The sequence below is a fragment of the Paroedura picta genome, chromosome 8 (genome assembly GCF_049243985.1).
Source record: "Paroedura picta isolate Pp20150507F chromosome 8, Ppicta_v3.0, whole genome shotgun sequence".
Taxonomy (NCBI): domain Eukaryota; kingdom Metazoa; phylum Chordata; class Lepidosauria; order Squamata; family Gekkonidae; genus Paroedura; species Paroedura picta.
In genome coordinates this window covers 3,946,780-3,969,870 of record NC_135376.1, presented here as the reverse complement: position 1 = coordinate 3,969,870, position 23,091 = coordinate 3,946,780, and the positions used below count along the sequence as shown (strand labels likewise).

General features: G+C 50.7%; 1 protein-coding gene across 2 annotated transcripts in view; it reads left to right on the top strand.

Moving 5' to 3' along the window:
- LOC143842846 (solute carrier family 12 member 9-like) overlaps positions 1 to 23,091 on the top strand; it is a 90,458-nt gene that overhangs the window by 27,470 nt on the left and 39,897 nt on the right. The window contains exons 2-7 of one of the 2 annotated variants that reach the window (XM_077348105.1): positions 972 to 1,132; positions 2,681 to 2,980; positions 4,397 to 4,504; positions 4,650 to 4,761; positions 15,057 to 15,214; positions 19,770 to 19,852. In XM_077348105.1, coding sequence (XP_077204220.1) covers positions 972 to 1,132; positions 2,681 to 2,980; positions 4,397 to 4,504; positions 4,650 to 4,761; positions 15,057 to 15,214; positions 19,770 to 19,852 — 922 coding nt within the window. The remainder of the gene's footprint in view (positions 1 to 971; positions 1,133 to 2,680; positions 2,981 to 4,396; positions 4,505 to 4,649; positions 4,762 to 15,056; positions 15,215 to 19,769; positions 19,853 to 23,091) is intronic. The other variant, XM_077348106.1, reaches the window with a different exon arrangement.

Here is a 23,091-nt window from a genome sequence, read left to right as displayed (position 1 = left end):
CCACATCGTAGAGACGCCTGCCTCCAGGAAGGACTTGGGAAAGCCCCTGGAATTACAGCTTATTTCAAGAGTGCCCCTCTGATATTTCTGGTTTCAGGAATGCCCCATCCTAGACCTGACCTCTTTATCCCCTGCTGGCGGCCAGAGGGACCTGGCTGCTTTATCTCAAGGCCAAAGCTTTGCATCTTGCAGTGTGATGCAGCGGTAAAAAAAGGCGAATGCCATTTTGGGCCGTATCAACAGGGGCATCACATCAAAATCACAAGATGTCATAGTCCCATTGTATACGGCACTGGTCAGACCACACCTGGAGTACTGTGTGCAGTTCTGGAGGCCTCACTTCAAGAAGGATGTAGATAAAATTGAAAGGGTGCAGAGGAGAGCGACGAAGATGATCTGGGGCCAAGGGACCAAGCCCTATGAAGATAGGTTGAGGGACTTGGGAATGTTCAGCCTGGAGAAAAGGAGGTTGAGAGGGGACATGATAGCCCTCTTTAATTATTTGAAAGGTTGTCACTTGGAGGAGGGCAGGATGCTGTTCCCGTTGGCTGCAGAGGAGAGGACACGCAGTAAGGGGTTTAAACTACAAGTACAACGATATAGGCTAAATATCAGGGGAAAAAATGTTCACAGTCAGAATAGTTCAGCAGTGGAATAGGCTGCCTAAGGAGGTGGTGAGCTCCCCCTCACTGGCAGTCTTCAAGCAAAGGTTGGATACACACTTTTCTTGGATGCTTTAGGATGCTTAGGGCTGATCCTGCATTGAGCAGGGGGCTGGACTAGATGGCCTGTATGGCCCCTTCCAACTCTATGATTCTATGATCTTCTTAGAACTCTTTCAAGCTGCCTCACCTACCTGGCCAATCCCCCAGAAGCCAGAACACTGCCCCGTTGGAAAGCCACAGGTCCACTCTTTCACGGTCTTCCGTAGTACTGGCCTTCCTTCTCCCCTTGCACCGTACTTTTTGCAGCTCCTTGACCCTTCCTGGCACAGACATGATCAGCCGGGCGCTGGGGCCTGAGTTCGGGGGCAGCATCGGGATCATGTTCTTCTTGGCCAACGTCTGCGGCAGCGCCCTCTACGTCTTGGGGCTGGTGGAGGCCGTCATAGATGACTTCGGCATTCCGGGAGGTGAGTGCCACGCGTGGGGGGTAGATCGATTTGGGAAGGAGAAGCCTATCGATAGCTAGTAGCCATGGCGACTGAGGGGAGCCTCCACATTAAGGAGCAGTAAACCTCCGGATCGCAGTGCCAAGAGGAGAAATCAGGGGATGATGGGATGCTGGACTAGACGGGCCACCGGTCAGACCCAGCAGGGCTCTTCTGAAGTCCTCAGGGATGGTTGATAGTCGAGCTGGATCAGACTGTGCCAGTCAACCTCCTGCAGACTCCTCATACGTTATTGGAAATTTTGGCTGTGAGTCAGGGTGAATCCTTCTGCCTAACCCCTGGATGACAGGGAGGCCGCAGAAAAGCCCCTTCCCACTTAAAATACCACTGTGGCTGGTCTCTCAGCTGGAGGGAAGAAGCCATGTGTAATTCTTCTCTGCAACTCTCTCTAGACCTAGTTCAGGTCAAGAAAACATTGCAGAGAGGAGATAAGGTTACTAGATCGGTGTAGGTTCATGTTCTGGAATTCCACACTACCTAAGTGTGCAGAAACCTGACTTGTGTACAGAGAGACCTCCTCTTAGGGTTGCCGGATTCCAAGTGAGGCACTAAACCAGGGGTAGTCAAACTGCGGCCCTCCAGATGTCCATGGACTACAATTCCCAGAAGCCCCTGCCAGCGAATGCATTCGCTGGCAGGGGCTTCTGGGAATTGTAGTCCATGGACATCTGGAGGGCCGCAGTTTGACTACCCCTGCACTAAACCCACACCAAACCAGTGCTAGGGCTGTACTACTCGTAGTTCTGTAAAACACGAGGAAATTCCTGATCTGAATATATTCAAATGGGTCGCCGGGATGGTCTGAAGCAGCACAATAAAATCCGAGTCCAGGGGCACCTTTAAGACCAACAAAGATTTATTCAGGGTGTGAGCTTTCGAGTGCAAGCACTCTTCCTCGGGCTAAGAACTGACCATCATTACAGTAAGGTAAAGGTAAAGGTCTCCCCTGTGCAAGCACCGAGTCATGTCTGACCCTTGGGGTGACGCCCTCCAGCGTTTTCATGGCAGACTCAATACGGGGTGGTTTGCCAGTGCCTTCCCCAGTCATTACCGTTTTACCCCCCAGCAGCAAGCTGGGTACTCATTTGACCGACCTCGGAAGGATGGAAGGCTGAGTCAACCTTGAGCCGGCTGCTGGGATCGAACTCCCAGCCTCATGGGCAAAGCTTTCAGACGGCTGCCTTACCACTCTGCGCCACAAGAGGCTCTTCATCATTACAGTAGGAATCAACTTTTGCTTATATATTCCTACTGATATGATGGTCAGTTCTTAGTCTGACGAAGAGTGCTTCCACTCAAAAGCTCACGCCCTGAATAAATCTTTGTTGGTCTTAAAGGTTCCACTGGACGCCGATCTTATTGTGCTAATCTGAATATGCCAACTGCAGATCTTCTCTGATGCCCCCTGGAGGATATTCTGCCTAAGCTGCTAGTTCCGTATCCCAACAGGCGGCAGGTTCGATGCTTGACCGGTAGCCTCACCCCTTCCCCAATTTGTTCTCGCATCAGAGAGCGGGTCAGGAAACAGCGTCCCCGTCCTGCCAAGCGGCTACTGGTTTGAGGTGCTCTACGGGACCGTCATCCTGCTGCTCTGCCTCCTGGTGTGCCTGGTGGGGGCCGACATCTACGCCAAAGCCACCTTCCTCATCTTCGTCATCGTGATGGGGGTGTTGGGCACCGTCTGCCTCAGCTTCGTCCTGGTGGGTCCCCGGACAGTGCTGCTGCCTGGGGGCGGTGGCAACGGGACGGGCGTAGACAGCGCCTCCTTCACCGGGTTCAACCTCAGCACCCTCCGGGACAACCTCGCAGGTGAGTTGTGCGGCGGTCCGACTCTTTCCCTTCCGTTTGCTTTCCTGCCCCGTCTTCCCTGGACTGCCCTTTCCTTGCTGCCTGCTGGATCCAAAATGACACATTGAGACTCAGGGAACGGCCTGTGGCTCAGTACTGGAGTTTCTGCTTGGCATGCAGAAGGTCGTGGGTTTTATCCCCAGCCTCCCCCATTGACAGGTGTTTATAAAATAATTGGGGGGGGGGGGAATGGAGAACGTTGTCCGAAAGAACTTTTCCTTCCTCTCCCCAGTTGATGGGCAGTAGGTTCAAATGGATAGAAGGAAAGACTGCTTTACACAGGAAGTGATTAAAACGTGGTGTTCGTTGCCGTAAACTGGCTGTGGCTAAACAGCAAAGACATGTGGCTTTCCCACGCTCCCAGTCAGAGAGCAGGTTTAGCGGCTGAAGCTGGAAGGCCCAGAGGTTAGAGCAATGCCTCAAGCTGAGGCTGGGCAGGTCAATGTGCTCATTTCAGCTGCAGGTCAGTGTGTTAATTTCTGCTTTAGACCTCCCTTCCTTTCCTCTGATCGGAGCTCAGCCCTAGAGGAGCTGGTTGGCCACCGTGAGACATGATGCTGGATGAGGTGGATCACTAGCAGGGCCTTGGCCTCTCTGCCCTTTCGTTGGTCCTCCAGACTAACTGTTTGACCACTGTGTGAGACAGGATGCTGGACTAGATGGACTCCTAGTCCGATCCAGCAGGGCTCTCCTGATGTTCTTAAGGTGCTAGTGGACTCAAATATGTTTAAAACATCTGTAGCGCTTTCTACTTAATGGACCCTACAGCACTGAAGTGCTATATTAGTCTAGCGCTATAGTACTCCACTTAGAACTTAGTGCTACAGCGCGCAAATTAGAACGTAGTGCTATAACGCTCAGCTTAGAGTGTTCCTTTTTTAAAAATCCAGGAAAGTTTGCATGGTGAAAAGGAGCAGAGGGTGTGAAATGAACAATGCTTCAGAGACGGCTTATTAACAAAGCAAATTCGTTGTACGAAATCCCCATCCCTGTATCGCTGTACTCAAAACCGGGCCAGCAACAAATAACATCCTGTTTAGAATGACAGTGTGAAAGTCTTCAGAGTCTTCTGTGGAACGGTTAATGGAATGTAGCCTGACTGCTGGTAGTGACAGGGTCTTTGGGGGCTTTCGCCCTCCCCTGGCTCTTACCCCTATATGACCCCCCTCCATTCTCCCCCATCTCAGCAGTGGAATAGGCTGCCTAAGGAGGTGGTGAGCTCCCCCTCACTGGCAGTCTTCAAGCAAAGGTTGGATGCACACTTTCCTTGGATGCTTTAGGATGCTCTGGGCTGATCCTGCATTGACCAGGGGGTTGGACTAGATGGCCTGTATGGCCCCTTCCAACTCTATGATTCTATGATTCTATCTCCCGCAGCCAGTTACACTGTGGATTACACCACTGGGCGGATGATGAGTTTCAGCACAGTCTTTGCCGTCATGTTCAACGGCTGCACGGGCATCATGGCCGGCTCCAACATGTCTGGTGAGTGTGACGTTGCGGGTCTGGTGAGAGAAGGCTGAGACAGGAGGGTGCGCCAAGGAAGATGCTCTGGGCATGCGCCCAGAGGGGAGGGGTCTCTCTGGGCATGGGCTGCCCTGATCTCTGTCCTCCTCCCGCCCCCTTTCAGGGGACCTGAAGCGGCCCAGCTACTCCATCCCCCGGGGCACCATAATCGCCGTTGTCTTCACCTACGTCGTGTACAACTTCCTGGCCGTCCTCTTGAGCTGCACCTGCGAGAGGTATGTGCCGCGCCGGCCACCAGGGAGAGCTGCTTGCTGCTACTTCTCCTTTCAGCCTGCTTGTTCCACCCTTGGTTGAGGCAAATTGCCGTTTTCCCCATTTTACAGGCTGGGAAACTGAGGCTCTTTATCTAAGGCTTTTTTCTGGGGTGGCCGGGAATCACTCAAATGAGCTGTCCTGCTAGTTTCCGGTTGTCTCCCACTGCCTCGGGGATTTTCAAGCAGAGATTGAAAGGCACCAAAGCTAGTTTCTGCATCTCTGCCAGTGAATGAATGGTGGCGCTCTTCCCGGACTGTACCACTTCCGAGCATGGGTGGGGATTTCCGTCCTTGAACGATTTCCTGTAGGAGGCGGGGAATGCCCTTGGGTGTAGAAGATCGGTATCTGATGGAGAAGGAAGCGAGCTAGCAGTAGGAGAAAGTTTCACTTTCCAAAAGATCATGTCCCTCTTCGGATCTTCATGCCCCTCTAGGGTTGACGCCCTCCAGGTGGGCTTGGAAAATCCCGTGAGAGGCAAATAATAGGAATGGACATAAATTGTAATGTAATTTTTTTCTGACCCAAGCGTCTTTACAGGAATCCCCCAACTGCTCAGACTATAAACAAACAAACAAACAAACAAACAAACAAACACATGAATGAATGAATGAATGAATGAATGAATGAATGAATGAATGAATGAATGAATGAATGAATGAATGAATGAATGAATGAATGAATGAATGAATGAATCCTTCCGAACTGAGCTTTGAAAAGCTACCGATTAAAGGTGCTTTCGGGAAATAATCCTTTCTTCAGAAAACATTTCATCCGGGTGAATAACGAAAACAAAGAACGAGATTGCATCAGAAGAGCTGGACTAGAGACGATGGTCCTCTTCCCTCTAGGCAGAGGATGAAATGTGTACTGAACAAAGGAATTATTTCCTGAAAATAACTTTTAAGTGATGGCGACTTTGTTAGCGAGCCCCTCTATCCCAGCATGCACAAACACCTCACTTATTGCATCGTTCTTGGAAACCTGGACATCAGGCCAGTGGCGAGAGGGTGGAGCGTTCAGTGCAGTTCGGATTGCGTTGACCTGCCCTTACTGCCAGCTAGAACATAGATGCCAGGAATGCTGACCTGCTGAAGAACTGGCAGCCTTTTCCCTTCTTTTCCTTCCTGCCTCTGCAGTTCTTCCTCCACTCCACACGCAAATGCACACACATGGATGACTGGTGTGCTAAATTTCCAGGATTCCTTCCCCAGGGGACAGTCCAGTTCCTTCGTGTGCTTGCAGGTCATTGTCTCCTGGTACCTCCTTGACCTTCTGTCTGCCCTGCCTTTGGCTAAAAAGGATGCTTCCGTGTCTTTAGTGCGTGGCTGCTTTCCCTCCACTCCTGTTTATTTTCTGGCTTTTGAACATCACCAGGCCTGGCTATTTGGGAAGAGCTCTGCCAGATTTGATCTCCCAGGGTCCATGTCATCCAGGGTACCCCAAGGTGGCACCTGTGGGCACCACAGTGCTGGCCAACTGGTTTTAGAAAACGGGCAGGGCCAGGTGGAGCTTGCTTTTGTTCAGCTAGGCTTCCGATTGGCTGCTGAAGATTTGACAGGCTGGGCAGATTTTTTTTTAAACGGTGCTTCGGCAGCAGCTGACGCCTCAGCACAAAGTTCTTCAGCGTGTGACTAAAGACAAGCCGCGGCAGCCATTTTGGGGCTGGCTCCGCCTCTTGCAGCAGCCATTTTGTGACTGCCCAAGAAGTCACGGCAAAATCCTAAAGGTGCCGCAGGAATTAACAGCTTGAAAAGGGGATTCGAGGGCAACGCTGTCAACGGTTACTAGCCATGGCGGCTGAGGTTGAACCTCCACATTCAGAGGCACTAAACCTCTAAGTCCCAGAGCCAGGAGGCAAAATCGAGGGAAAGCATCAGCTTCTGTGTCCCGTCGTTGGGCCTCCGGAGAAACTGGTGTGACACGGGATACTGGCCTAGATGGACCCTCCCTGGTCTGATCCAGCAGGGATCCAGTGGGGGTTCAAACTGGGGTCGCCTGGGTCCTAGCTGACCACTCTACCCACAACCAGCATCGAAGATGTAAGGGTCGTGGGTGAACCAGCGTCTGCCTCGACCTGGGGAGGGGGGACCATTATCAAAGCGGGGGCCCGGTGCAATTGCCACGCATGTCTGCGCGTCCGGGCAGCTTGTTCCGGAGAGCACACGCTTTGTTAATTTTCTGCTCAGGAAAGTGCTGCTATAAATTGTGCCCGTGCTGGGACAGGCTGCAGGAACAGGTTAGAATTATAGCTGTCATGTTCTAATACCTTAATGCACGGCCATTGCTCATAATGACAGGGGACAGGGTGTCAGGGAAGGACTGCGCCTGACACGGAGCGGGGCCCTCTCCCTCCCTCGCCCCTCCTCTGCAGCCGCCTGCTGAGACAGGCCAGGCAGAGCTGCTCTCCAGGGTCTCAGGCGGAGCTCTTCCACTTCACCCGTTCTCTGACCCTTTCGGTGAAATTGGAAAGGTCCAGGATCGAAAGTGGGCAACTTGCGCCTCTCCATGCGTTGGCCCAAAACTCAGCCATGGCTCTCTTTTCACCCCCCTTCTTCCTCTCCCCAGATAGACAAGGGCCATGTTTATAGAAAGAGATGTCCCCCCCCCCCCACTCATACACCATTTTTCCCTTCATTATCATCGAAGAACAACTGCTGGTGTTTTTTATACCCTGATTTTTAATACACGAAGGAGTCTCAAAGCGGCTTGCAATTGCCTTTCCCTTCTTTTCCCCACAACAGGCACTTTTTGAAGTAGGTGGGGCTGACAGAGAAGGAGAAGAAGAGTTGGTTCTTACGGGCCGCATATAAGAACCAACTCTTCTTCTCTCTCAGCCTCCCCTCCCTCACAAGGGTGTCTGTTGTGGGGAGAGGAAAGGGAAGGCGAATGGAAGCCTCTTTGAGACTCCTTTGGGTAGGGAAAAGCGGCATATAAGAACCAACTCTTCTTCTTCTTCTTTTTCTTCTTCAGTAATATCAGGGCTCTCTCAGCCGCCCCTCCCTCCCAGGTTGTCTGTTGTGGGAAGAGGAAAGGGACGGCGAATGGAAGCCGCTTTGAGACTCCTTTGGGCAGAAAAAAATGGCATATAAGAACCAACTCTTCTTCTTCCTAAAGTGTGGCGCCCAGAACTGGATGCGGAATGGAGTGGCATTTTAATTCCCCTGTTCTAAGTTCCACGTAATGCAGCCTTGATACCCCATTCCCTTCTTAGCTGCCTTATCTCACTGCTGGCTCATATTGTCCACCAGAACTCCCAAGTCCATTCCATAGATTCGACGATGAAGCCAGGTATCCCCCATCTTATATTTCTGCCTCCCATTATTATTACCCAGATGGCATCCTTTACCCTCCTCCTTCTTAAAATTCACATTGTCGGCTGTGGCCCATTTCCCCAACCTACCTGGATCTCCTGGAATAGCAGTCCTTTCCTCTGGGGCATTAGCTACCCCCACCCAGTGTATTGTCACCTGCAAATCCGAGCAATAAACCTATTGCCTCATCCGAAATCATTAATGAGTTTGGACAGGCTTTGCCAATGCGATTTGGAAAAGGTTAATTCCCCGTTGCGTATGACAATGGATTGTCCTCACTGGAACGCTTATCACAATGTCTAGATTGCCCCGGTTTTAACTAAATTACCTTCTCCTGCAATAAAAGGCAATACAGTCCCTTGTTTGTTGGTGGGGAGAGGCCCAAGGTTTACGTTGATGGCAGCCGGTTCTCTCTCGTCCATATTTTCCTTGAAGGAGTAAAAGCTCTTTATCTGCTGTTCTGTATCATGGGATCGAAGGGCCTTGAAGGGAGGAAGGGGAAGAAAGAGAAGCTGAAATCCCCCGGGCCACTGTGAGGGGGGTGCTGGGATTTGGGGCGTTCACCAGTGTTAAAAAGGTTGGGAATTGTAAGATGAGGTTACTGCAGATCCAGAACCATCGGGGGGAATTGGGGAGCAACACCCCCCTCAAAATAGGCCACACCTACCTCTAATTCCTCAGCTTTTAAAAAGTAATAATCAGAGTCTCTTGCCCTTTTTGTTGCAGGAGTGGAAGGGGAAATGTGCCGGCAGTTTTTTCAGGGTTTGCCCGTGAAGGGATTGGAGGGTGGGGGGGAGAGGCTGTGAGAGTTGGTGGGGAGGCAGTGAGCCCTCTCCTGACCGCATCCATTCTCGTTGATCCTCCCCTTTTCTCCCTTTGCTTCTGCCTCGTTCGTTTTTCTGTCGCTCCTCACCTCTTTTCTAGGTCTGGCTGCAAGTAGGTGTCAAAAAATAAACCCACCCAAAGAATTTTTGCTTGGTCACCAGTCACTTTCAAACCCAGGAGAATCCTGGGCCGATGCAAGTAAAAGGCTGGGGAAGTCTTGATCGAGGATCTGTTACAGATTCCCTTCTAGGTGCATTGTTGACTTGAGGTTTCCGGATAGCATTCAAAGCGAACAAAAAGTGAACCACCGAATTAGATTTGGTTTTTATACCCCGCTTTTCCCTACCCGAGGGAGTCTCTTCCTGTCCCCACAACAGACACCCTACGAGTTAGGCTGAGAGGGCTCTAGCAGAACTGCTCTGCAAGAACAGCTCTTAACAGGACAGTGACTGGCCCAAGGTACCCCATTTGGCTGCCTGTGGAAGAGCAGGGAATCAAACCCGGCTTGCCAGCTTAGAAACCGCCACTGTTAACCACGGCACCACATCGAATCATAGAAGTTGGAAGGGGCCATCTAGTCCAACCCCCTGCTCAACGCAGGATCAGCCCAAAGCATTCTCCCAGCATGCTGATCGATCTTCCTGGGATTGCGGGTGGCAGGCGAGGATCACCGCGAAAGTGGCCGTTGTTAAATCCGTGAGTCCAGAGGTGACCCGGACACTGGCAGAGACTTGAGCGCTTAACCAGGACGCCAGAATTATACAAGAAGTACTGATCTCAGCCATGAACTGAGCCGAAAATCCCCCAGAAACACCCCAACCTATAAACACAAGCAAACAGTGGATCTTCCCACCAGTCCACGCTGTTGGTCAGTTTCAGTTTAAACCGACTGGATCCGGCAGAAGGGATCTGGCCAATCATTAGTCAGTTACATTGCAAGTGATGATCTACAACAGGGGTAGTCAAACTGCGGCCCTCCAGATGTCCATGGACTACAATTCCCAGGAGCCCCTGCCAGCGTTTGCTGGCAGGGGCACATGGGAATTGTAGTCCATGGACATCTGGAGGGCCGCAGTTTGACTACCCCTGATCTACAAGCACAACAGCTGTTTGGGCAGGATTTCCCCCGCTGGTTTCTGAAAGCCCTAAGCAGGGAAGGTGAGCCACAGGAAAACGGGGTTTCCTCCGGCCCCGTGGGGGCCTGGCAACCCCAAAACTGCAGTTTACACCACTGTGCACAGCTTGCTGCCCTCGCTAGGGAATTTTGCATCTTTTGAGGTGTCGCAGTCACCCTTCTGCTTTGCATATGCTCTGTTTGGGCCTGCAACTCTGATCCCTGGCAGCGTTTGTCAACCGTCCCTTCCCATCTAGCATATCGACTCCTCTGACATGAGCCACCTAGTGTCTTTGTGGAAATGATGGGCCATAAATTCCATCGGCCAATGAATCGTATCCTCATCGACAAGCGAAGATATTGAGCAGAAAACTGGAGCGAGAACTCAGATGTGAAGCCGCTGGAGATTTTTGGGGTGGAGCTGAGGGGGGACGGGGTTTGAAGAGGGGGGGGGCAGAGTCCAGCCAAGCAGCCCTTTACGCCCGGGGGTCTGACCCTGGGTTTCTGGACCCAGGGTTTCATGCCAACCTCTAGCTGGCACCCCAAGGTGTAGGTAAAGCCGTGACTGGGATGGGAGTGGGGAAAGGGATAACTGGTTTCATTCAGCATGGTGATACCTGCTTTTAAACATTACAAAGAACATAGGCAGAACAAGTTTTAAATGTGGTGGCACCTTTAAGGCCGACCACATTTTATTCAAGGTTTGAGGTGTGTGGTTTTTTCCACTTAGGTATTTTTGGTTCGGGTCTAAATTTCAATATTTCCCCCCAAAAAACAACAAATTCTAATACACATTCTCCCTCCCTCCCTCCTTCTTTTCTCCCTCTTTATTTTGTTTCTTTCCCTCCTGCCTTCTTTTCTTCTTTCTTTCTCTCCTTTTCCTACCCTCTTTCCCTCTTCCCTTTCCTCCCCCTTTCCTTCTTTCATACTTTTCTTTCTCTTTCGCTCCCTGCTTCTTACTTGTCTTTCTTTCCTTCCCTCTTTCCTTCTGTCCTTCTTTCTGTCGTTCTTTCACTCTCTTCTTCCATAGGCCACCTTGCCATGCAATTCCAGGGCACATTTAAACATTTCAAATATTAAAAAGGTTTGAAATACACACGTATATAAAATATCTAAAGCAAATGGAACAGAACACAAAGGTGTAAAAAAAAATATGAACACAAAACAACCCTCAAGCCAGGAGGAGGGCTTAATAAGATTTAACGAGGGAATGTCAAACAAAGCAAGCAAACAAAAGAAATTTCTTTTTTGGGTTGTTTCAAGTGGGTAGCCATGTTGGTCTGAAGCAGCAGAACTAATTTTGAGTCCAGGGGCACCTTTACGACCAACCAGGTTTTATTCAGGGTGTGGGCTTTCCTGTGCATGCACACTTCCTCAGATACAATGCATCTTGACATTGTATCTGAAGCAGTATTCCTTCACACAGAAGTTCATACCTTGAATAAAACGTGGTTAGTCTTAAAGGTACTCTTGGATTCAGAATTGGTTCTCTTTTGGATTGTGTGAAAAGCTTTTTAAGATACGTTTTTAGTCCAGGTGTCCCTGTCCTTTTTGCAGCCTGCGGACTCTTTTGGAATTCTGACACAGGGCGATGGGTGGGGCTACAAAATGGCTGCCACGGAAGGCGGAGCCAAGCACAAAATGGCTGCCACAAGAGGCAGAACCGGCTTCAAAATGTCAGGGAGTGAGGTTATACATAACTTCTTCAGTGTTTGAGGAAGAAGTCTCATTAACAGGATTCTTTTTCAAAAATAAGCACATTATTTATACTCTTCAGTAGTGCAGCTGAGATCTTCATGCTGGCTGCTACCAAAGCAACTTTTTAAAGAATCTGTTCAGCCGCTCAGATTCTCAGTGGGCAGCGCGAAGACCTGCTGGGTAACAGCCCCATCGGGCCCCATCCCCTTTCTAAAATCACTTGGCAGGTGCCAGGGAAAGTGTCAGAGGGCACTGTGGCCCCCACGCATACCAGGTTGGGGACATCTGTTGTGTTGCATTTGCCTGTCACACGGCGGAACTATCGCCATCGTCTGATGCTGTAGATTGTGTCAAGAAGTTCACACTTCGCATTTTGACTAGCCGAACTGTGCTTAATTTGCTAGAATTTGACACACAGTGTTGAAGGAGAGTTTTACAGATACCCTGGACTGCCAAACAGACAAATAAGTGGGCTCTCGATCAAAATGGCTGCCACAGAAGGCGGAGCCAAGCACAGAATGCCCGTCACAAGCAAAGAAGGGTTTGTTTGTTTGTATATTGATCTGAGAACCATCTTCAAGTATTTGAAAGGCTGCCATGTTGAGGATGGAGCAGAGTTGTTCTCTCTTGCCCCAGAGGGACAGACCAAAACGAATGGGATGAAATTAATTCAAAAGAAATTCCATCTAAACATCTGGAAGAAGTTCCTGACAGTTCAAGCAGTTTCCCAGTGGAACAGGCTTCCTCGGGAGGTGGTGGGTTCTCCATCTTTGGAGATTTTGAAACAGAGGCTGGAGAGCCATCTGACGGAGAGGCTGATTCTGTGAAGGCTCAAGGGGGTGGCAGGTGACAGTGGAGGAGCGAGAGGGTTGCAAGTGTCCTGCATGGTGCAGGGGGTTGGACTAGATGACCCTGGAGATCCCTTCCAACTCTGATATTCTATGATACTGTGATTCTAACTCCCTCAAAACTCATCAGGGTGGGGAGCGCCCCCAAGGAAGGCCCCGCCAACCGGGCCCGTGTGCTCCCATCCCCCCGGTCCCTCCGATGTGCCGGGCGATCGATTGGGAAGGTAATTGGGTATTAATTGGTCAAAGACAGTGGCGTTTGAGAGCCCGTGCTAATTTATCGCCCACCTGCCTGGTGCCTCTTGTTAAAATCCAATTAAGGCCTGGCCATTTGTATACTTTAATAATGTCAGCAAACGTTCTGCCCGTCCCCCGCCCGCCTTTCCTTGTATTGAATGTTGGCTGGACACCTCCCTGCGAGCCCAAAGTTTTTAATCAGTTGCTGCCACGCAAAATGGGGCTTGTGACTTTTAAAACAGATCGGCCGTGTCCCCTGCCATGAGGTACACAGAGCTGGAAGGGGCCATGAAGGCCCTCTAGTCCCACCCCATGCTCAGGGCAGGATCAGCCTCAAGAATCCAGGAGAAGGATCTGTCCAGCCGCTGCTTGAAGACGGACAGTGAGGGGGAGCTCCCCACCTCCTCAGGCAGCCCATTCCACTGCTGAACTAGACTCCTAGAATCCTAGAGTGGGAAGGGACCATCGAGGCCATCTAGTCCCACCCCCTGCTCAGTGCAGGATCAGCCTCAAGCATCCAGGAGAAGGATCTGTCCAGCCGCTGCTTGGAGATGGCCAGTGAGGGGGAGCTCCCCACCTCCTTAAGCAGCCCCTTCCACTGCTGAACTAGACTCCTAGAATCCTAGAGTGGGAAGGGGCCATGAAGGCCATCTAGTCCCACCCCCTGCTCAATGCAGGATCAGCCTCAATCTTCCAGGAGAAAGATCTGGCCGGCCGCTGCTTGAAGGCCGCCAGTGAGGGGGAGCTCCCCACCTCCTTAAGCAGCCCCTTCCACTGCTGAACTAGACTCCTAGAATCCTAGAGTGGGAAGGGACCATCGAGGCCATCTAGTCCACCCCCTGCTCAATGCAGGATCAGCCTCAAGCATCCAGGATAAGGATCTGTCCAGCTGCTGCTTGAAGAGGGCCAGTGAGGGGGAGCTCCCCACCTCCTTAGGCAGCCCCTTCCACTGCTGAACTAGACTCCTAGAATCCTAGAGTGGGAAGGGGCCATGAAGGCCATCTAGTCCCACCCCCTGCTCAATGCAGGATCAGCCTCAATCTTCCAGGAGAAAGATCTGGCCGGCCGCTGCTTGAAGGCCGCCAGTGAGGGGGAGCTCCCCACCTCCTTAAGCAGCCCCTTCCACTGCTGAACTAGACTCCTAGAATCCTAGAGTGGGAAGGGACCATCGAGGCCATCTAGTCCACCCCCTGCTCAATGCAGGATCAGCCTCAAGCATCCAGGATAAGGATCTGTCCAGCTGCTGCTTGAAGAGGGCCAGTGAGGGGGAGCTCCCCACCTCCTCAGGCAGCCCCTTCCACTGCTGAACTAGACTCCTAGAATCCTAGAGTGGGAAGGGGCCATGCAGGCCATCTAGTCCCACCCCCTGCTCAGTGCAGGATCAGCCTCAAGCATCCAGGATCAGCCTCAAGCATCCAGGATCAGCCTCAAGGATCAGCCTCAAGCATCTGTCCAGCCGCTGCTTGAAGGCCGCCAGTGAGGGGGGGAGAGCTCCCCTCCTCCTGAGGCAGCCGTTTCTACCACTCACCTACTCTGACTACTCAACCCTGTTTAGCTTCCATTCCAGGGGATCCCCAGGTTACTACCTGGAGTCTGGCATCCCTACATAGAGCCCCCCCCCTCTTCGAAGCAGCCATTTTCTCCCTGTAGTCTGGAGCTGAGCTGTCATTCCAGGGGTCCCCAGGTCCCTCCTGGAGGTGGCATCCCTATCTGACATTGTAAGTTTCCATTGTAAATTTCCCTGAAATCACAGATGAGTCCACAATATATTACCCTGTCGCTCATGGCGGCATCCTTTCTCCTGCCAAATGTCCCCTCCTCCCTAGTTTTCGGATATCCTGTCCTTCGCGGGGCTCGCTGTCTAGAATCAGAGAGTTGGAAGGGTCCCCCTGGGTCATCTAGTCCAACCCCCTGCACCACGCAGGACACTCACAACCCTATCGCTCATCCACTGTCACCTACCACCCTGTGCCTCAGACCAGGGGTAGTCAACCTGTAGTCCTCCAGATGTCCATGGACTACAATTCCCATGAATCCCCGCCAGCAAACGCGTTTGCTGGCGGGGATTCATGGGAATTGTAGTCCATGGACATCTGGAGGACCACAGGTTGACTACCCCTGTCTCAGACCACCCTTCCCTGCCGTAAAGATTCTGCCTCTCTGCGGCTGCTCCAGTAGCACATCCTGGCAATCCTTGATGACCTCTCTGGGTCTCTCCCCAGGCTCCTCCTCCAGCGTGACTACGGCTTCCTGAAGGCCATCAACATCTGGTCGCCCTTGGTGACCATTGGGGTCTACTGCTCCACCCTCTCAGCTGCTATGAGCAACCTCATTGGCGCCTCCCGGATCCTCTACGCTCTGGCCAAGGACGACCTCTTTGGTGAGTGACCTGAGGCTGCCAGTGGCACCCCTGCCCAGAGGTGATGAGGAATGCCTCTTGTGAGGGACAGTCAAGTCAATAGAGTCACGGTAGTGATGGGAACTGTGAGTTACCAGCAAAATGCAGCTGCTGTGCTGATACTTCCAAATACAATGTTAGAAATTCTCGATTTGCTTCAATTTTTGGTATAGACTTGAATTTCAAAACGATCAGTGCTACGTATTTGAACATAAATACTGATATACTGGTGCAATGTCAGATAAGCCATCAATTAATGCTGTGTTTTGAATTGTCCTTCAGCAGCAGCAGCAATTTCCAGATTCAAAAAAAGCCTTGCAAGCATGCATGCTGCCTTAGAGTTTTTGGTCCCACAGATACATTTTGGAGCCATTTGAGATTTTCCCCTATAAAGACTTCTGTTTCTGAATTTGCTATTGCTGATGAAGAGCCTCTTGTGGCGCAGAGTGGTAATGCAGCTGTCTGAAACTCTGCCCATGAGGCTGGGAGTTCGATCCCAGCAGCCGGCTCAAGGTTGACTCAGCCTTCCATCCTTCCGAGGTCGGTAAAATGAGTACCCAGCTTGCTTGCTGGGGGGTAAACGGTAATGACTGGGGAAGGCACTGGCAAACCACCCCCTATTGAGTCTGCTATGAAAACGCTGGAGGGCGTCACCCCAAGGGTCAGACATGACTCGATGCTTGCACAGGGGATACCTTTACCTTTACCTTTACCTTTATTGCTGATGAAGAACATTTTGAAACACAGCGCTAACTGTGGTGGATTGTCTGACATTGTACCAGTGGATCACTATTTATGTTTGAATTCATAGTATTGATTGTTAAACAGATACAGCTTTCTTGTGGGGGACGGACAATCTGGGAAAGATCTGGAGAAAGTCTGTGCTGGATCAACGTTGTCCAGCAGAGGGCAGTGGCAAGCTCTGTACTTGTACACTCCTTTTTAAATGTGCTACATTTATAGTCCGCTTTTCTTATTGGGATACAAGGCAGATTACAGAATTAGAAGAAAAAGATTTGGGTTTTATATGCCACTTGTCATTACCCGAAGCAACTTACAATGGCCTTCCCATTCTCTCCCCACAACTGATACCCTGTGAGGTCGGTGGGACTGAAAAGCTTTGACAAAACTGCTTTTTGAGGACCACTCTAAGAGGACTGTGACTACTTCAAGGTCACTCAGCTAGCTGCATGTGGAGGAATGGGGAATCAAACCTGTTTCTCCAGATTAGAAGCTGCTGCTCTTAACAGCTACGCCAAGGAAAGCAATGCAGTAATGACTAATACATACAATGCTAGTCTGATTCGTACAGTAATACTCGTCGAATATGTATGAAAAACAGTTGTGCAGTGATGAATAGGATCAGAGTAGCATCTAGGAGACCTGGGTTCGAATCCTCACTAGTGCTGTGTCAGCTTGCTGGGTGTCCCTGAGCCAGTCATGCTTTCTTAGCCTGACCTACCTCGCAGGGATGTTTTGAAGATAAAATAGAGGAGATAACAACATCAGCCACTTTGGGTTCCCATGGGGGGGAAAAGGTGTGGTGCAAATGAATTAAATAAATAATAAAGCAGATTGCCAAATTAGAGAGCGCAGAAGAGAGCCAGTATGATGTGGTAGGGGTGTCAGACTGAGATCTTGGAGACCCCAGTTCGAATCCTGGCTCTGGGTGTCCTTTTGTCAGCCATCCGTCCATCGCCTGACCCACTCCACAGGGGTGTTGTCAGGATAAAACAAGCAGAGAATAATCAAAGCTGCCTTGGCGTCCCTGTTGGGCAAAAGGCAGGGCGTAAGTGAATTAAACAAAGTCAAGTGTAATTCATCCGGCAATGAATGCGAAGGGGGAAAAACGGTGTACACTTTTCAGGCACAAAAAGATGGTGCTGTTATTCTTATAAGAGCTTTGCTGAACATTTCCCTTTTGATTTATCTTTTCTTGCTCCCTACCCATCCTGTTTCCATTATAAAAAATGCCCACGTGAACCACTCCATTTGCAGAACAATAAACGCGTTCTCAGAATTACCATTCTGGGCAGGCTGCAATGATACGGGGGGACAACTTGTGTGTCTGTGGCAAAATCTAGAATTCTGAAACTTGCCCGGGCCAGCTTGATCTCCTCAGATGTCAGAAGCGAAGCAGGGTCGGCCCTTGGATAGGAGACCAGCCACGGAGTTCAGACTGGCTTTCTCTTTATTTTATATTTATTATATTTCTAGACTGCCTTCCTGAGACCAGCTCAGACACCGAATTACCAATAACTGCAATTAAAGCAACAGAAAAACATTATTAACAATCCAACGATTTGAAAACCTATTAATAGCTTAGCAGCATCACGTTAACAGCATCTGATCCAACAGGGCTCTTCTGATGTTCTTATCAGGGGAAGGCCTTTGTGCTCCAGAGGTACTGGTTGGCCCCTGGGTGAGACGGGATGCTGGACTACAGGGGACCCTCCCTGGTCTGACCCAGCAGGGCTCTTGATGTTCTTAGGAAGGCCTCGACCTCTCTGCCTGGTTGTTGGCCCTCCAGAGGAACTGGCTGGCCCCTGTGTGAGACAGGAGGCTGGACTGGATGGACCCCTGGTCTGACCCAGCAGGGCTCTCCTGTTGTTCTTAGGAAGGCCTCGGCCTCTCTGCCCTGTTGCTGGCCCTCCAGAGGAACTGGCTGGCCCCTGTGTGAGACAGGAGGCTGGACTGGATGGACCCCTGGTCTGACCCAGCAGGGCTCTTCTGGTGTTCTTAGGAAGGCCTTGGCCTCTCTGCCTGGTTGTTGGCCCTCCAGAAGACCTGGTTGGCCCCTGTGTGAGACAGGAGGCTGCACTAGATGGACCTTCACTGGTCTGACCCAACAGGGCTCTTTTGATGTTCTTATGAAGGCCTCGGAGGAACTGGCTGGCCCCTGAGGGAGCAGGGATGCTGGAACGGATGTACCCCTGGCCTGATCCCGCAGGGCTGTTCATTGTTTTGGTTTATCAGCAGAACTGTCATAAAGTTGGGGTTGGAGGGAGGCAGCTCTGTAGGGTCTCACGATCCACTAGGTGGGGTTCTGTGTTCCACCTGAGAGACTCCCAGCAGCTCCTCTAAGTACCACTTGAATGTTAAGGAGCAGAGGCTACACATCACAATTGAGGATGGTATCTCAGTAACAGTTGATACGGACATTAGCCATCGTGCACACTCGCCTGCAATACCCCTGCAAGGCAAACTGCTTTGGGGGAATTCTAGAAGCCCTTGCAATGAGCTCCTAGCACCAAAAGTCGGTCTCTAGCTCCCAGCCTGTTTTCCATGTCCTCTACCTCTCATCTGACTTGGCTCTCCGTCCGAGTCGCTCTCCGGCGGCTTCCCCCGCTCCAGCTTGGCCGTCCTTTCGAAGTCCTCTGCCTTGTTGGCGGGCTGCCCGGACAGCATTGCGCTCCGTTGGAAGCTCCCGGGTTGCCCACGCCGTCACTTGGCAGGTGCTGGCGGGGCTCAGTTCCCAAGCGGAGACGTAGACCTCTTGGAAGCCCGAGGAGTCCTCGGCTCCAGGCAACTGGGGAACGGCCAATAAGAGGATCTCTGTTACAACCTGGGCTCATCCTGCCAGAAGATTAAAAAAATTACTGGCTTTCTTCCGTGTCTGAAGGCTGTCCCACCAGTCACGGTTGCGTCTGGGATGCCAGGTCTTTGGGAGAAATGGGAAGCAGGCTAGAACGTCATTTTCTCCCGTGTAGTATAGTTATGCCAGACCCTCTGTAGATAAGAACATTTGATTAGGCCAATGGCCCATTCTGTCCAACACTTTGTGGAGTTCTGGCCCTGCTGGTGGGCATCCCGGTGGCACCTGGGTTTTGGCCACCATGTGACACATTGTGTTGGACTGGAGGGGCCATTGGCCTGATCCAACATGGCGTCTCTTATGTCCTCATGTCTGGGGCAGTGATTCTCTGTCTTCTTGGTGCTTGGGGCAACCATGGGAGGGCTTCTGGAGTTCTGGCCCTGCTGGTGGACCTCCTGATGACACCTGGGTTTGGACCAGTGAGTGACCCTGTAGGTTGGACTGGATGGGTTGCTGGCCAGATCCCACATGGCTTCTCTTATGTTCTTATAGGTGAATCACTATCTGGGGCAGTGATGCTGTGTCTTCTTGGTGCTTTGGGGGCAAGAGTGGGGAGGGCTTCTGGAGTTCTGGCCCTTCTGGTGGACCTTCTGATAACATCTGGGTTTGGCCACTATTTGGACACAGAGTTCTGAACTGAATGGGGCATTGGCCTAATCCTACATGACTTCTATTATGTCTGGGACCATGATGCTTTGTCTCCGTAGTGCAGGGGGTGGGGGTAACAGTGGGAGGGCTGGACCCACTGATGGACCTTCTGAGGGCACGTAGGTTTTGGCCACTGTGAGATGCAGAATGTTGGACTGGATGGACTGCTGGCCTGATCTGACATTACTTGTCTTGCATCCCCTCCTTGCGTATTTTGGGAAACATCTCTTTAAAGGACATTCTACTCTGACACTCCCCTCTTTCCCCCCCCCCCCCACTTTTCTCCCTACAAAGGCAAAGTTCTAGTCCCGGCAAAGCGGACGTCCGCTGGTGGGAACCCGTGGGTGGCCGTGGTTCTGTCCTGGGTGCTGGTGCAGGTGAGTGTGGGGGCCACGCTGCTTGATTGGGCCTTTTCCTGTGGTTAACATCTAATGCCCAACTTTTTGAGTGGGGTCCCTGTCATTCCTGGGACATGGGCAGCTGAGTGAGAACCTAGGCCTGGCAAAATCGGATGGAGGTTTGGAAGGAAATGCTGGTGCAGACTTTACAGGCGGCTGGAAGGCAGGCAAGAAGGTGGGGCTGTTTAGGAAAGCAGGGGGTTTTGAGCCTGTGGGAACCTTACGAATTCTGACAAAGAGTGATGGATGCCCTCACAAGATGGCTGCCACAGGGAGTGGAGAACACCACAAAATGGCTGCCACAGGGAGTGGAGAACACCACAAAATGGCTGCTACAGGGAGCGGAGAACACCACAAAATGGCTGCCACAGGGAGCGGAGAACGCCACAAAATGGCTGCCACAGGGAGCGGAGAACACCACAAAATGGCTGCTACAGGGAGCGGAGAACACCACAAAATGGCTGCCACAGGGAGCGGAGAACGCCACAAAATGGCTGCCACAGGGAGCGGAGAACACCACAAAATGGCTGCCACAGGAAGTGGAGCTCACTTTGATATAGCTGTCAAAGGGAATGGCATCTGCCACAAAATGGCTGCCCTGAGATGCAGAGCCAGACATATAAAGGAAGCCCAAGTGCAGGGGAGAAGATGGGAAATTTATGAAATCCCCCAGGAAAAAGAAGAGGAAGTAAAAAACAATAGTGTAGGTATTAGCTGCATGGAATCAGTGTTGGTTAAATCTGCCTGGCCAGTCAGAAGTCCTACTGGGCAAGTGCCTCAACCACTTACTAAAAACACTTGGTGGGCACCGGGAAATTCTGCCTAGGTTCTGTATGTTGAGTGAAGTTGCAGCTGCCATTTTGGGCCAGCAACACCTCTAGCTGTAGCCATTATGTGGGTGCCATTTTGTAGCCATTATGTAGGCGCCATTTTGTGTCTGGTGCCCACAATCCCACATCAGCCTTCCAAAGGTGCCCACACTCTCAAAAAGGTGAGGGGTTCCTGGTTTGAAGGTTACAGTATCCAAATGAGGATTTGAAAGATCTGGATTTGAACGTCCTGCTCTCCCATGGAAGCTCGCTGGCCAACCATGGCCTGGTTGCTACCCTGTGGGGTTGTTGTGAAGATAAAGGGGGGGGGAGAAACCATGCTTTACAAAACTCTGAGCTCCTTGAAAATACACTCCAAATTGTCGAGTCCATAGAGGTCTTTGGGGAGGCATTTCCTACATAATTTGGTTATTTCCATCCGAATTTTTTTTTCCCAGCCACGTTTTAAAAATGTTTAATTACGTCTGCTGTTTTAATATTGCTGTTATATTTAAGAAGGCGACTGGGGTTTGTTGGAGTGTTGTTTAATGTCTCGATTTCTACATTTTATGTTTGTCGTAAGCTGCCTTGAGGGCCCCATTCTCTCAGAGCAGTCTAGAATTTTTTTTATTAAAAAAAAACAGCACATAAATGAATAAATGCATTAGATGAGAAAGATGGGAAATCGGTGTGAGAGAAGATGAATAGCCGGGGAGGGGGGAGGAGGTAGGCAGTCGCTGGTTGCTGCTTGGAAGGGGGGGGGGACAGGAGGGACATAATGTCTCCCTTGATCGCATGCTTTGTCTGTGGCCCAAAGCAGAAACCAAATCAAAGATTTCTGAAGAACTGGATCTTATACCCCGCTTATCCACTCCCCAAAAGATCCTCAAAAGCGGCTGACAATCGCCTCCCCTCCCTCTCCTCACAACAGACACAGTGTGAGGGAGGAGGGGCGGAGAGAGCTCTGAGAGAACTGTGGCTGCCCCAAGGTCACCCATCTGGCTGCATGTGGAGGAGAGAGGAATTCAAGCCATTTCTCCAGATTAGAGGCCTCAGCTCTTAACCACTACGCCAAGCTGGCTCTTTGGTGAGGTGGAAGGCCGTAGCTTAGCGGGAGACCATCTGCTTGCCATGGGGAAGGTGCCAGGTTCAATCCCCGGCATCGCCAGTAGAAAGAATCAGAGAACAAGTGATAGGAAAGGCCTCAGCTGCCCGTTTGAGTAAACAATACGGACCTTGATGGACAGAGGGTCTGATTCAATGTAAAGCAGCTTCATGTGAGTTTGGAGAGGGACACAATAGTGGAACACCTGCCCGACATGCAGAAAGTCCCAAGTTCAATCCCCAGCAGCTCCAGTTTAAACGGACCAGGCAGGAGGTGACATGAAATACCTCTTTCCAAGACCCTGGTTGAGAACAGTAGCCTCCAGTCTGGAGAACCAGGTTTGATTCCCCACTTCTCCTTCGCCTACAGCCAGCTGGGTGACCGTGGGCCAGTTGCAGTTCTTTCAGAGCTCTCTCAGCCCCGCCTACTTTACGGGGCATCTATTGTGGGGAGAGGTAGGCGATTGTAAGCCATTTGAGATTCTGTCAGGTAGTAAAAAACAGGGTACAAAATACTTGAGGGAATGGATGGGAGAGCCCCCTTTTATATGACTAAAATGGCACTCAAGAAGCTTTTATATTCCAAATTAAGAAAATTTTTATTCAACAGAAAGGACAGGCGAAGTCGGGGATTACTTTCCTGAGGTAATTCAATATAGATAACTCTGAGATAAAATCAGTACATTCACAGACTTTAGTTCTTACATTTCAGGTTACTGAGAGTTTCTGAAGCTACTCAGAGTTACTTAGAATTTTTATATTTGGGAGGCTTTTGTTTCAGTATTTTCCAAACACTCCAGTACACTTCCTTTAAGTATTCACTGGCTCTTCTGGTTCCCAAGAGGTTGGGATTCTCTTTCCAGTAGCAAAACCCCTTTTCTAAAGACATTGGTACTATTCTTAAATCTTAATTGACTCATAAGATTTCACAAGGCAGTCTCTAACCACACTAGTCTGGGAATCTCCCCAATCCCAGCTTCAATTGGGTGAGGAAATTCTTCTCTCTCTAAAAAATCTATCCCCTTTCCTTGGTCCAAATGGGAGTTTTCACCTAACCTCCCACTCTTCCTTGCCAGCCTCCTCAGTTTTCTTGTCTGTGTTAAACTGCTCTTAGTCGGGACTGAATTTCAAAACTGTCAGCACTTGATTCATCTCAGATAGTGCTGAAATCTGACCAATTCTCTACTCAGCATCCAGTTCTAGTCTTTCTCTGCTCAGTGGGCACTAACTGATTAGATTCTTTGGAGCATCCTGTCAGTCAAGGCTGCCTTTCACCCTTCACAACCAGTGGTTAAAGAGCGGTGG